A 13,577-nucleotide genomic window follows, 5' to 3' on the forward strand; every position below is an offset into this window, starting at 1 on the left:
CTAAGTGCTTAGCAAGGGCTGAAGTAGCAAGTATAAATCAGAAGTGCTTTGTCTTAGTTTTCTCTGCATGTTTATATATCCATTTAGGAAATACAGCCTGATCAGGGACTTCTACCTTCTTCCTCCTTTCTTCGTGGCCCATCCCCTCTCCCAGCTCCTGGGCTTGCTGATTTGGACCTAGACCAAGAGATGCAGGCTAGAAGTGAGGGCTCCTTTAAGAAAGGGAAGAGCCCATACATGCTGGGTGACACCCCTCGGCCTCTCATGGGTGCCTTCCCCAGCAAACTGCAGCCACTCTCCAAAAATCAAGCTTCCCGAACCCACCAGATCTTTGCCGATGTGGAGAAAATCTTAGGCAGGGCTCCAGCGCAATGCAGGACAGAATTAGCTCATCAACAGGGTCTGGAGACACCCCAGAAGGCAACAGAGAAAATCTACCTGGGGTTTTCAGACCCTGAAATAGAAGAGCTGGAAATGAGGACCAGACAGCAGAAACCTGGTGCCCTGTGCCCTCAGAACACTGGACCCCTCTGGAATGGGCAGGATGTGTTAGAAAGCAGGAGCCAGACCCCTGTCCACTCTAAGCTTTCTGAAGCCATCAAGGACTCACAGCTAAAAGGGGAGCAGCACAGCCACAGCATAACCACACTGAGCTCCACTGGCCCTGCAGGGGACAAGGGTCAGAGCCCCATTCCCTTACTATCCCCTGAGGAAGAATCCTCCCTGTCCCAGTGTTCTTCTGACCATATGCTGCCTATGAGAAATAATAATCTCTTTTTATTAGATAACAGCCCAGCTAAAGACCTGAACTGGCAGGGAGTTCCTGGGGAAGGTGGGAGCCTGGGCACGGGGAGGCGAAAGAGAGAGTCCCCAGGACTGTGGATGGGACAAGTCTCCAAGCTTGTCAACAAGGATACCCCAGGGAGCTGCAAGGAAACAGAGACCAGTATTCCTGAGGCTCGAGGGTCCTCAGCCAAAACTCTACTGCAGGGACTCTTCATAATACCACCTGATACTGGGACATCAGAAGCAGCCCAGAACACCCTTATTGGGGCTCCTACCAGTGAGAAGAGATACCCTGCAGGGTCTCCAGAGCCCCCCAGTGAAGATAGGAAGGCGAGTGTATCTGGGGCTGATGTGGAGAGCATCAGTGGCTGCAGCAGCAACCTGGCCTTGCATCTTGGCTCTCAGATCCTGGGTGAGGTAAACAACTTCCCTTGGGACCTACAGAGCTCCCGTGGATCTGTGCCAGGTATGGGTCAGGGAGGCCCTGGGCTCAGAGATCAACACGCCTTCCCATACATGGTGCCCCAGTTGTCCCACATGCAGAGCTCTGCTGAAGAGCAGTCAGAGAGTGACGACTACTCTGAGGATCAGAGGTTCTACCAGCACATCCTTCAGATGGCCAAGATCTCTAGGCGACTAGAAGGCCTGGAGCTGCCTGAAAGCATGCAGGAAATGCCAAGCAAAGACATCGCCAGCATGGTCTGTTGCATGGCTGCTGAGTCTTCCAGGATGTCTAGTGAGGGTGAGCAAGAGGCCATCAGAACCATGGAGAGGGACTCAAGGTTTCTGGTTTGGGGGCCAGAGCTGCTGGAACATCCTCAGGAGTTAGCCCTTGGTCCAGCTGAGCAGGAGGCCCCTCAGCAAGCCCATTGCCAGCCAAACAGCAGCCCCTTCAGGCAAGGGCTAGTCGAGCTGAATCCCAGCAGAGGGTCTGCTGCAGAGCCAGGCAAGATGCAGCTTCTCAACCAGGTAGGCTTCTTAGAATGGCCTGAGGCCTGAGGCCTCTGTGAACTTATCAGGGAGGGAGCAGGTGGAGTCATCGCCTTACCGTATCCCTCAGGTCTGCTTTCCTGTCCCTCACTCTCCTTGGTAATTCTTGGTCCCTTAATTACCCAGATGGCTGTTTTTTGGCATCACATGCATTTCACTTTTATGCAATGTCTCATGCATGCTAGGTAAGTGCTCTATCACTGAGCCACAACCCCAGCCCTCACATTTCTTTAACCCTAACACTCCCTTGCAAAATAGGGCTGAGGGAATGTGTGACTTCCCTTCCCTGGATATAGCTGTAATTCTTGATTGTTCACATGCTGTGAAGGTGGTATGTTCTGGGGTGGGCAAGGTGGTACTGATCCTGACTCTGCACAGGATATAGGACCTCCTGTGATTTGGGAAGCCTTTCTTATCAGCTGATTCTAGAGAGGGATGCTCCCCAGTAGGCACCTCACCTCAGAGCTCTGAACTTGTGCCTTCTTGGCAGCATACAGAGCTGGAGAGTTAATATTCTCATGAAGAACTCAAGCCCATGATCTCCTACCATATGGTGAGCTGCTTCTGCTCCTTGTCTCCCAGAGTGCCCAGAATACTACTTGACTAACCTGAGTTAGGCTTGTGCAGATCCTGTTTATGACGTTACTTTCTTACCTAAGGAATTACCAAAGGGCTGGGCTTGCCCTCTCTTTCTGACCCTTTGTCCCTTTAAAGAGTCATCATATTTTTCATAAAGAGGTCCAATTGGATCAGAGACCGTGGGTATCAATCTGAATTTCCTTGGCTATTTTGCTGTGGCCCAGATGTGGCTTTACCCAGTTGTTCCCTTTGGTTCCTAATTGCTGGCATGCACTGGTTCTCTGTTAGCTCTAATAACTACTACAGCACTATAAATATCGGATAGGCTGCAGATTATCCTGAAAGTTTTAATTAGCCCGATGGCAATGAGTTTATCTGCTCTGAAGGACAATGCCATGCATGGCTCCATACTCCAGAGTTAATGGCTATCTATAGAAGATGATCAGCGAGGAGCCAGGAATGTATAATTTCCCTGCTAACCACTGATTTAGTAAAGGCCTGGGAGAACAAAGCCCTCAGCATGCCCGTCTCCCTCCCTCGAGCCCCCAGCACGTTAGCAAATTAACCATGTTAGGAGTCTGTAATTTTCCATAAATACAGTGTAGGAAGAATTTCACTTGCTGATATGCTGGAGCTGGTTGAGGGACTAATGGCAGGAGGAGCAGGTCCCGTTTGCTCATAATTCACTCAGAGAAGCTTTCCTGGGCCTCTTTTCTGCCAGAGTCAAAAGGTGGTACAAAATACTGTCTTAAAGATAACACTGGGTTCTAGTCCCATCTCTGCTCCTCTGTGGCCCTGTGACTTTGGGCAGGGTTCTTGGCCTCACCAATACCTGGTGCTCCAGCATTGTTGGCTAATTCTATGATGATCAGCTTCTTTTTTCTCTAACAAAGATCTTCTATAGCAGATCTTATGATGGGGGAGCTACAGAGGCTTAGGAGTGATTCTCACCTCATTTCGTGCTGAGTATCTGATAACCTTCCCTGTGCAGAAATAGGCCCTGCTAGGACCTGTACGGTAGCCTGGCCCCTGTGCTGAGGCTGTTGCCAAAAAGATGGTAGATCTGAACTTCCTCAGCCTGCCCGTCTCTGGGTTCTCTTTTTTCTTTCAGTCCCTGTGGGATTAGAAAGGAATGGAATTTCTGCTTTGTTTCATACACTTTAAGTTTGAGAAGTGACTCTTGAAGAGCTCTTCATAAATTGTATCCTGGTTTCTGCTTTTGCTAAGCCCAGTTGATCATATGTGAATCCCTGTAATAATAGCAATTCCCTAAAGTTCCTATAGCCCTAGACCACTCACAAAAGCCCCTTGTATTCATTATCTCATTCAAGCTGTTCAACAAATGTTCTCAGAGGCACAGCATGCACCCTCTTAATCTTGCAGATGCATAAGCTAGGAATCTGTGAGTAGCCATGGGGCTCACACATTCTTGCTCCAGCCTAGTTTACTTTCCTCAGTCCTTGTTGGCATGAACCTTCGTGAGAACAGGGAAAAGAAGGGACCTGGTTAGGCCACTGCTGCCTCTTGTCAAGGCTCCATCCAGCCACCTTCTTCATCAGTGGAGAGGGGAAAAAGTTCAACTTTTGTTGCTCATACTTAATATTTATTTTAATTAAAATAATACATGCCTATAGTAAAAGATCAAGTCAAATAGAATAAAAGATATAATGAAGTACAGCAGTTCTCCCATGTGCAGAGCCCCCTCTCAGAGGCAACCACTTTTTTCCTGTTGTCTACCTCCATCTTTGTCAATAATATGCTGAGATTGCTTTTTCTTAACTCATCAATTTCAAAGTTTATCTGTTGAGACTTCTCCTTCTGGTAGATGAGGGTTTTGTCTCTGTGCTCCCTTCCCACGTACTTCCTATACGGCTTCTGAAAGGAGAGAAGAACCCCATGCAGCATCTGCCAGATGTAAGAGGACTGTTTATGTGAGATGGCATTCGAGTTATGAGAATCAGGAAACCAGCCTGTGATTTCTCACACAGTTGGCACAATGGTAATTTCTGGATGTTGTGTTTCATTAGCAGCCTCCAAGCGGAGGCGGTTTAAATTTGAGCGGGCAGGATTTAGATGTTTTATTTTTGTATCTGTCTCCGACACTTGCAGAGCCACGTGGTTTCTTGGGTTTGTAATAAGATGTTTTCTGTTGCCCAGGCTCTGGGTTCTTCGTTAGCCCCAGTCCACATTCCTCTTGGGGGCCTGGCTCCTTTGCGAGGCCTCATGGATCCCCCGCCCTTTGCTCTTCGAGGACCTCAAAGCGCGAGCCTGGGGAGCTCAGCAGAGTCTGGTCAGCTTGGAGAACTCCCGCTGGTGAGTACTTTCCCTGGCTTGCAGAGTGTTTAGTTCCTGTGGAAGCTGTGGCCTGTCGATGGCCTGTCGTAATCTGGTAGGAAGATGAGTCATGCCTGTATGAAGCTGCACATGGCCTCTGGGACCATCAGTGCTAATTTCCCAATTCATGTAGCCAGTGCGGTAGGAGCTGGAAAGGGGAATCAGTAGTGTGAGTTAGATCAGCTTCTTGGATATGGTGGGACTTGATTTGGAGACATCTAAATAGACAGTGGGGTGGGCATTTCAGGGTCATTCTGAAGGTCTTCCTGGTGAGTTTCTTGATGTTCTTTCTCTATTTTGGAGCCTCCACAGGGTCTGAAGACTTCTGCATATACAAAGGGCCTCTTGGGCTCCATCCATGAGGACAGGAATGCTCTCAGCCTCTTGGGCTTAGGGGAGGAGACCAATGAGGAGGATGAAGAGGAAAGTGACAACCAGGTATGATCAAGCCCTGTCCCTGGCCTTGAAACCCTCTGTGCTATTCTCCCCCTTTCCCCCTTATTAGTGCTCTACCACTGAGCTACATTCCCAGGCTCTTTTTTTCAAAATTATGTTTTCAGGCAGTGTCTTGCTAAATTACTCAGGCTGGCCTCCAATTTGTGATTCTTCTGCCTTAGCCTCCGAAATGGTTGAGATCACAAGCCTGTGCTGCACACCTTGCTTGAAATCCTTTTTATTGTGGTAAACTATGTATGACATAAAATTTTGCCTTTTTAACCATTTTAAGATTACGATTCAGTGGTGTTAAATACCTTCACAATGTTGGGCAATCATTGATACAGTCTTTTCCAGAACTTGTTCATAATCCCAAATAGAAGCTCCATATCCATTAAACAATAACTCCAATTCCCCTCCCTGTAGCCCCTGGTAACCTCTAATCTTTTTTCTGTCTGAATTTGCCTGTTCTAGATATTTTGTGTAAGTGGAATTATAGAATATTTTTCCTTTCGTGTCTGGCATCTTTCACTTGGTTTGTTTTGAAGATTCATGTAGCATATATTAGAACTTCATTCCTTTTGAAGGCTGAATAATAATCTATCATATATTTATATCATGTTTTGTTTATCCACTCATCTGTTGATGAATACATGGGTTGTTTCCACATTTGGCTAATCTCTGAGCTATGGTTTTGTTTTTGACATGGGATGTCACTAAGTTGCCCAGGCTGGTCTTGGACTCTGGGCTTAAGTGATCCTCCTGATTCAGCCTCTTGAGTAGCTGGGACTATAGGCTTGTGTTGCCATGTCCAGGTAATTCTGTATTATTTTAAAAATAAATAAAAATGAATTTCCAGTCTACAGCTTTGTTTCTTGTCCAGCCTATAATCCTCTGATCTGATCTGGAAAGCACAACAACAAGGAGCTTCTTGGCCATTTGTGTGGTGCAGAGCTTTGCTTACATTGGATAAAGAGCTGCTTAGTGAGGCCTCCTTGGAGGTCCTGCTCTTGAGTCCCCTGAAGTCCTGCCTGGGCACTGTTTACCTGCTCAGCAGTATCCCACTTCTCTCTCTGTATTCCCTGTACTCTCAACTGACCAGTTACTTTAGACTTACCACCCATAATCATTTTTGTTTTCAGAGTATCCGAAGCTCCAGTGAGCTTCTTAAGAACCTGCACCTGGACCTTGGGACCCTGGGGGGAGACTTTGAGTATGAGGTAAGAGTCTAAAGCCCCTACCAGCAAATGCCTCAGCCCGGTGTGCCCCTTCTTCCTTCTGAAGCCCTTCTGTTTATGAGGTAAATGTTTGGAAAGAGAACCAGTTTTTTCACAGGCCTGTCCAGGGTTTCTGGGGTCTGGGGAGGGATGAGGGGAACAGGGAATCCATTCATTTACTCATGTACAAAACAACCATTTGTCGAATGTTCCTGCATGAGGTGCTTCACTAGCCACTATATGTCACATGCACATAAATGAGATATGTGTACTGTCCTCACAGATTGTGCAGTCTCATAGACTGTAAGGGGAAGAAATTACTTTCCTGCACATCAAAAAGCCTTGGTGGATGAGATGACATTTGAGCTGGGTTTTGAAGAGTAGCTGAGTTTTGGACGTGGAGGACATTAGGGAATAATCTAGGCAACTGAACAGCTTGAGCAAAGGTTCTAGGGCTGAAAAATACAGAGTGTGGATGGGAAGCGCACCCTCCCCAATTCTAATCCTTTTCTCTGCAGTCTGTCCCCTGCTGCCACGGAAATGTTCTTTATAAAGAACAAACAAATAGCAAAACTCCACTATGTTGTTGTAATACCTAAAAACCTCAGTGTAGATTTGTACTGGGAATATAATATTCCACACTATGTGTTCTTTGTCTAGTGTCTGATTTATTAATTTTAAAATAATTAGTATTTAAATACTCTCAAAGTATTTTTACAACCAATGAATTATGAAGTCCACAAGTTAGACTTGCCCAAACATTTAAATATGGGCTACAGACTCAGCTCAATCAGTTATAATTTTCACAAGTCTTGTATATTAGATTCTTTTAAATATCTTTTTTTTTTTTTAGAAAAAGGAAAAAAGAAGGTTTATTGTTTTGCTAGCAAAGAAGAAACACAGGCGGCCCCTGTCCTGAAGGCTGTGATTCTCTTAAATATCTTAAATCCCTTAAAATCAAACAAGCCACAGTCTATTAGAATGATCACAAAACCAATCAGTAAAACTATAGTCCTTCTAACAAAGATTTAAATTTCTTTCTCTGTTATCCCTTATTGTTTCTAAGTCTTCCCCTGACTTTGAGAGCCAGTGTACTGTCTCAAGCCAATGGAGGTTTCAGATGCTGGTGCAGGCCCCGATTTGGTGTCTAAGATCCAAGATGTGGGTGGACCTTTCAAGGTGACCCAATTCTACCTGTTGGCAGGACCCTTTTCCTCATTAGGTTTTGTCTTTTATCTCAGAAATTGCCCAGCTTTTTGATTCTGTATTATTGGATAGATTTTGATTGTGACTTTAATGAACTCTGTCAAATATGGTACCTCTGAGTGTCTTGTCTGATTCCTCAGCCTGATACACGTCTACTTTGAAATTGTTCTTTCCATCTGCTTGTTTCCTTGACATGGCAACTATGTGTTCTTCTTGTTCACCATTAAGACCTGTGCTGATTAATGGAATCCGAGGAGATGCTCAGTTTTTTGTGCAGGAGAATGACTGTGGATAGCAATAGAGGTTTTAAGAAGAATGTGCTTTTGGAGAAAAAGGATAGTTTCCTAGAGACTGAGCAAGTTGAGGGTGGAGAGTCTATCCTATTCCTATGTGTTCAGCACCTGGCCCACTGCCTGGAACATAGGAAGCACTTGGGTATATTTTGTTCAACATTTGAGAGAATGAATTCATGAATGAATGAATGAGCCACACTAGTCCAGGGCTGGGACAGATATTTTTTTCTTTCCTTGACTTTCCCAGGTTCTGAGTGGAAGAGATCATTGGTCCTTGCTATCAACTAGTAGAATGAAGATCTCAATGTGGACTGATCATGATTCATTTTGACTTGGACTACTTAACTTTTACTTCATAATAGATTACAAATGTCAGTCAAAAAAAGACATTTTCTTCTTGGACATATCCTGGATTTCTTAGAGCTTGCCTTCTGTTGAATATGTGCCTTTTGGGGGGAATGGGGAATTTTAAACATTTTTAATAACCTCTTTAATATAAATAGACACTGCAGTATAATAGGGGAAATGTGTGGAGTGGGCAGTGTTCGACATTCCTCCCATCCTTGCCTCTAACATGGCAACAGATTCAGGCCTTTTTGCCACATGGTGTGTGGGATTCCTATGTTCTAACCTCAGGCAGGAATTAGGGCTTTTTCTGTTGGGAAAATTAGCCATGAGGATAAATGGGGTTTTGGGACAGGCAGAGCTGTTTCTTCCTGGGCCTTGCCCTTTGTCCTTTGAAAATAACTCTTGTCTCAGTTATAGTTCTTGGCTCTTTGGAGCTGTCCACCTTTCCCTGCTCCTGGGCATCTCAGGCAGCTCTGATGGAACTTTCCTTTCTGTCTTAGTTCCCTATCTCACTGAGCAGTCACTTTGCTCATGATTCCATGAGAGGGCAGTAGGGTGGCAAGAATGCAGCTTTCTCTCTGTCTCCTTCTCCCTGTTCTTCTGCTTTCCAACTTAAGCCTATTTCTAGTCTATTACAGTCTCAAAAGGGAAAGGTTTGTGGAACCGGCACTGAGAACGGGTATGAGCAAGAGCAGGGAGGCAGACGGGTGGGTGAGCAGGCAGTATGTGGCCATGTGGCCATGTGGTGCTGATGAAAAGCCCATCAGCGGATCAAAGGAGCGGGAGGGAGCCTGGGCTTAGAAATAACAGGATGATGTCAGTGTGATTGGAAAGTGCTAACTATATCAGGGTGCTTTGCAAAGAATTCAATTGAGTGGGCATGAGACCTGGAAAATAAACTGGACTGATGGTTGGCTTGGCAGGGGTCTCCCCAGAACTGGGCCAATGCATGCATGTGGTGTGGAGCACCCCCCCTGCCTTATGATCTTGTGCTGTGTGGATCACAGGAGCCCCTGAATTTGTGCTCTGGGCAGGAAGAAGGGGACTGCAGCATTGGAGATCTCATGGCTTTGAGGGGGGTGTTAAATATTCATGGAATGGTTCTTATAGCACCCCCCCTCCTCTACATCCCATTCTTCATGCAGATGTCAAGATCTTGAAATGTGCTTTAAGATACTCAAGGAACTGGTGCTGTGGCAGGAGGAGACAAAGGAGTATGAGCACAGATGGGCTCAGGGCAAAGCTGTGTACTCTCAGAGCCCAGGGGAGGAAACTGCCCAGGTGCCTAGAGTTGGAGGGTTCAGGCTTTGGCCCTGGTGTCATGCCAAGGAGTAGGAATTTGATGAAAGGAAACATGGAGTCAGATGTGATACTCAACTCTCGTTCATCCATTTTTAGATAATCTGCAACTAATGTTTAATGTGTTGCTTTCCCCAATCTCAAGGTGCACCTCTGTCTTGTTGTAGTTATTCCACAAGGGTGCAGAGAATACAAGATCATTTATTTTAATATTTTAAAATTTAATCTTTAGATAGGCAGACTAAGATCAGCCCCGTCAAGTGAAAAAAATCTTCTTTTTTTTTTTCAGGGGTGGTGGTGCTCAGGATTAAACCCAGGGCCTCTTGCTTGCTAAGTACATACTGTACCACTGAGCAGTACCCCAAGCTGAGCATCTTCTTTTGAACAACTTAAGCTTGAGAGGTGGCTAGCCTGGGTAAAATATTCTTATATAGTCTGGCTGTATTCTCTAATAAAGATAAGGATGGGAATCTCTACCTGTACCTGATATCTGTATCTGATATCCCCTGATTGATTGATTGATTGATTTGGTGCTGACAATTGAACTCAAGGCCTTGTGTGTGCCTGGCAAGTGCTCTGTTACTGAGCTATGTCCCCAACTACCAGTTGAAAGGTTACTTATTTTTTCATCATTTGGACAGTTTATTAATAGTTAACATTTGTTAAGTGATTTTGCTTTTTATAAGCATTATAACAAATATAGTCTAATCCCTATATGACCTTGACAAATAAATGTAACATCTCTATTTGGCAGAGTCAGAAGAGAAGCCTAACTCCTTCATCTGTATAACATATTCATTCATAAAAACAAAAAATTTAAATCAATAGCCTTTCCTAAGCATTCATCATATACCAGAAGCTAGGTACTGAGGAAAATAAGGAGCTAATCTGGTGAAGGAAACAGAAGGAAATCAGCAATTATGATAGCTATTATGGCAGAAGATAGAGAAAACTCATGTCAGCTTCCCTAGGGAACAAGGAAGGCTTCCTGGAAGAGTTGATGACTGTGAGAACCAGTGTGAATTTGTCACACTGGGAGGGGTAAGAAAGAGAGGGTGGAGGAGAAGATAGAGAGAGTGAGTGGTAGGGAGGGAGAGAGGGAGAGAAAGAGAGAATGGTTGTATTAAAAATCTGCAGGGCAGGGTTGGGAATGTAATGCCCTAGGTCTGATCCTCAGGAGAAAAAAGATGCCCAGCAAAATAGAGACATAGTAAGATGTGTATCCATAGTCAGGATAGCTGTGTGGCTGGAGATGAATCACGAGAAGCAGGTGGGAAGGGCTGTGGGCCAAGGAAGGAGGTATGAACTCCATCTTGGAGGCCAGAGGCTGCTTCTGGTATCTGACACCTCCTCTAACTCCTAATCCAAGGTCTATTGCTAGGCAATCCTCTTGGGGCTAGGTTTCACTCCCAACTTTGAGCAGGAGAACCTTCCTTAATTGTGGACTGAGCCTGACTAGGGTGGATTGGCCCCACTTACTGAGCAAGTGGCTGACTCCTTGTCCATCCTAAGGCACTTTCTCCTTAGAGTCTGTGGAGCCCCACAGGCCAGTTATGGAGCTCCTCTGAGTGCTGGCTGCTGCTGGGGATATGTAGATAAGGCCTGGCCTTAGCTTGACGCTGTTCAGCTCAGAAACCATGGCAGATTTATTCCTTGTAAATTGGGGAGCTGGGAGGGGTGGTTCTGGGTGGTGCCTGCCTTCTCAACTTCACCCTCTGCTTTTCTTCTGGGGACAGGCTTGAGGCTTGTGACAGTGTCACCCTGGTGTCTAGCTTTTCTTTGCTTCGGGAAGTATAGGCTCATAACTAGGTCCACCTTAGGTATTTTGCTTTTCTCAGTGTGAACTCGGCTCCTTGAGGGCAGGCAGGTCTATGTCTTAGTCATATTTGGTTTCTCAAGACAGTGTTTGGCACATAGAGGGTGCTCAGTGAATGATCACGTGGATCTCTTCATATAAAATTAGTTAACATAAAGGAGATACTGACAATATGACAGGCACAGTTCTAAGTTCTTTAATGCACTTCATAAGTGCTAACTAATTTAATCTTTCTGGCAACCCTAGGAGAAAGGTACTTGTGTACTGCATCCTTGTGTTTTAGAGGAAACTGAAGCACAGTTTGCCTAAGAAGAACCACATCTGCAAGCTTGGAGCCATAATTTGAGCCTAGGCAATCTTTCTTGAAAGTTGTACTGTGAACTGCTCTATTTTTCTGCTTTCATTCATCATCCTTGGAGAGCATGCTTAGCTAGTCAGTAGGCTGCCAGACCTGATGCAATGGTCATATTTTTGAGCTTATCAGATATTTTACGAGACCATCAATAAAACTTGTACCTTTTGATTATCTACTTGAGTGAATTAGCTTTCTAGCACTGTATCAAAATACCGGAAATAATTAATTTATAAGAAAAAAAGTTTTTTTGGCTCACAGTTTTGGAGGGTTCAGTCCATGATCAGTTGGGTCTATTGTTTTGGGCCTGTGGTGAAGCAGCACATCATGGTGAGAGAGCATGTTGAAGCAAAACTGCTTATATCAAGAGCCAGACAATAAAGAGAGGAAGGGATCAGGGTATACTCCCCAAAGCCTACAGACTTCCCACTATGCCCCACCACCTAAAGGTTCTACCACATTCCAGTCGTTTACCCTGGGCACCAAGCCTCCACCAATGGGCCTTTGCAGGGACATCCCAGGTCCCAAATAGAAACTGTGGACTTTGCTCCTTTTATTTCACATGATTGTTTATTATTGTTTTAAATGAATCTTGGCTTCTAAGCCTGCAGTCGTAAGATTTGGCTAACCGGGGTGGAGAGAGACAGATTTATTACTGGAAAACATCCAGATCCAAGCACTGGTTGTCATGCTTTTTGTTTGAATCTTCAGGATAAGGGAGTCTTAAAACTCCCTGCTCAGGAGTTGTTTAGCCAGGCAGCCCAAGTATTAGCCCAGATGTATTCTGGGAGGAAAGCTTCTCAGCATGAGCCCAGGAAGGTCATTGGCTGTATTTCCAAGGTAGGGTTTTTTTTTTGTTTGTTTGTTTGTTTCTATTTTGGTCAAACCTAAAGAATTTAAGTTGTAGCAGCCATAGGTTTTCACTAGTCTTTAAAGTGAGGTTTGTGGTGAGAAAACAGGGTATGGCTGCTGTTGAGGTGTGCTGTTCTCCTTTCCAGAGACTCTGTCAAGGGGAGCTTAATAGATTGCCAGCTTCCAGATGCAGCCTCTTCCACCCACCCTGATTCATGCTGACCTGTACTTCCCCAAGCTGATGGGTTGTAACACGAGTCTCAGCGCAGGGACCTTTCTATCTAATGTGGGACTTCTAAATGGCAGCCTGCATGGGAACTCTCTCTGGGCTGGCTGACTTTCTCAGAACCATGCTGTGCTTCCTTCCCTGTCTGCGTCATGTTCTGAAAGCCCTCCCCTTCTCCTTTATCTTTCATAAACATTTCCCCTAATAAATCTCTTGCACATCTAATCCCATTTTGGCATCTGCTCCTGTGGGGACCAAATTTGACAACCCTGGATGGAGGATGCTGTCTGCAGGTTGCCGATGATCAGCTTTTATAGGGGAGGCTTTGGAGAGGGCAGGCCCCCTTCATATATATATATATATATATATATATATATATATATATATATATATTTTTCCCCCTGTTGCCTGTGAAAAATGAAGAATAGAAATTCTGGACTTTGTTCCCTTTTTCTCACATGATTGTCCATTATTATCTTAAATGAATCTTGGCTTCTAAGTCTGCAGTCTTAAGATTTGGATAACGGGGGTGGAGTGAGAACATGATAGATGATGATAGACTTGTATAGTCCACATAAGTTATTTCCAGGCTCATCAGTAGACGGGGCCCAGTTGAGTGTGTCCAAATCACCATAGAAATTCTGTTTCAGTAGACTGGGTATGGTGCCAGGAATCTATGTTTTAAAAAGTTGTTTAGGCCAGGCATAGTGGTGCATGCCTGTAATCCCAGCAGCTTGAGAGATAGAGGCAGGAGGATCACAAGTTCAAAGCCAGCTTCAGCAACTTAGCAAGGCCCTAAGCAACTGAGTGAAACCCTGTCTCTAGATAAAATACAAAATAGGGC

The 13,577-nt window shown here is 45.0% G+C and overlaps 1 protein-coding gene across 1 annotated transcript in view; it reads left to right on the top strand.

The window, feature by feature from the left end:
• Positions 1-13,577, top strand: part of Cep164 (centrosomal protein 164) — a 64,796-nt gene that overhangs the window by 22,709 nt on the left and 28,510 nt on the right. Inside the window, exons 5-7 of the mRNA XM_026396335.2 lie at positions 4,513-4,668; positions 4,993-5,127; positions 6,267-6,344. Of these exons, the coding sequence (XP_026252120.2) occupies positions 4,513-4,668; positions 4,993-5,127; positions 6,267-6,344 (369 nt within the window). The remainder of the gene's footprint in view (positions 1-4,512; positions 4,669-4,992; positions 5,128-6,266; positions 6,345-13,577) is intronic.

Source organism: Urocitellus parryii, chromosome 4 (assembly GCF_045843805.1).
Source record: "Urocitellus parryii isolate mUroPar1 chromosome 4, mUroPar1.hap1, whole genome shotgun sequence".
In the NCBI taxonomy this organism is placed as follows: domain Eukaryota; kingdom Metazoa; phylum Chordata; class Mammalia; order Rodentia; family Sciuridae; genus Urocitellus; species Urocitellus parryii.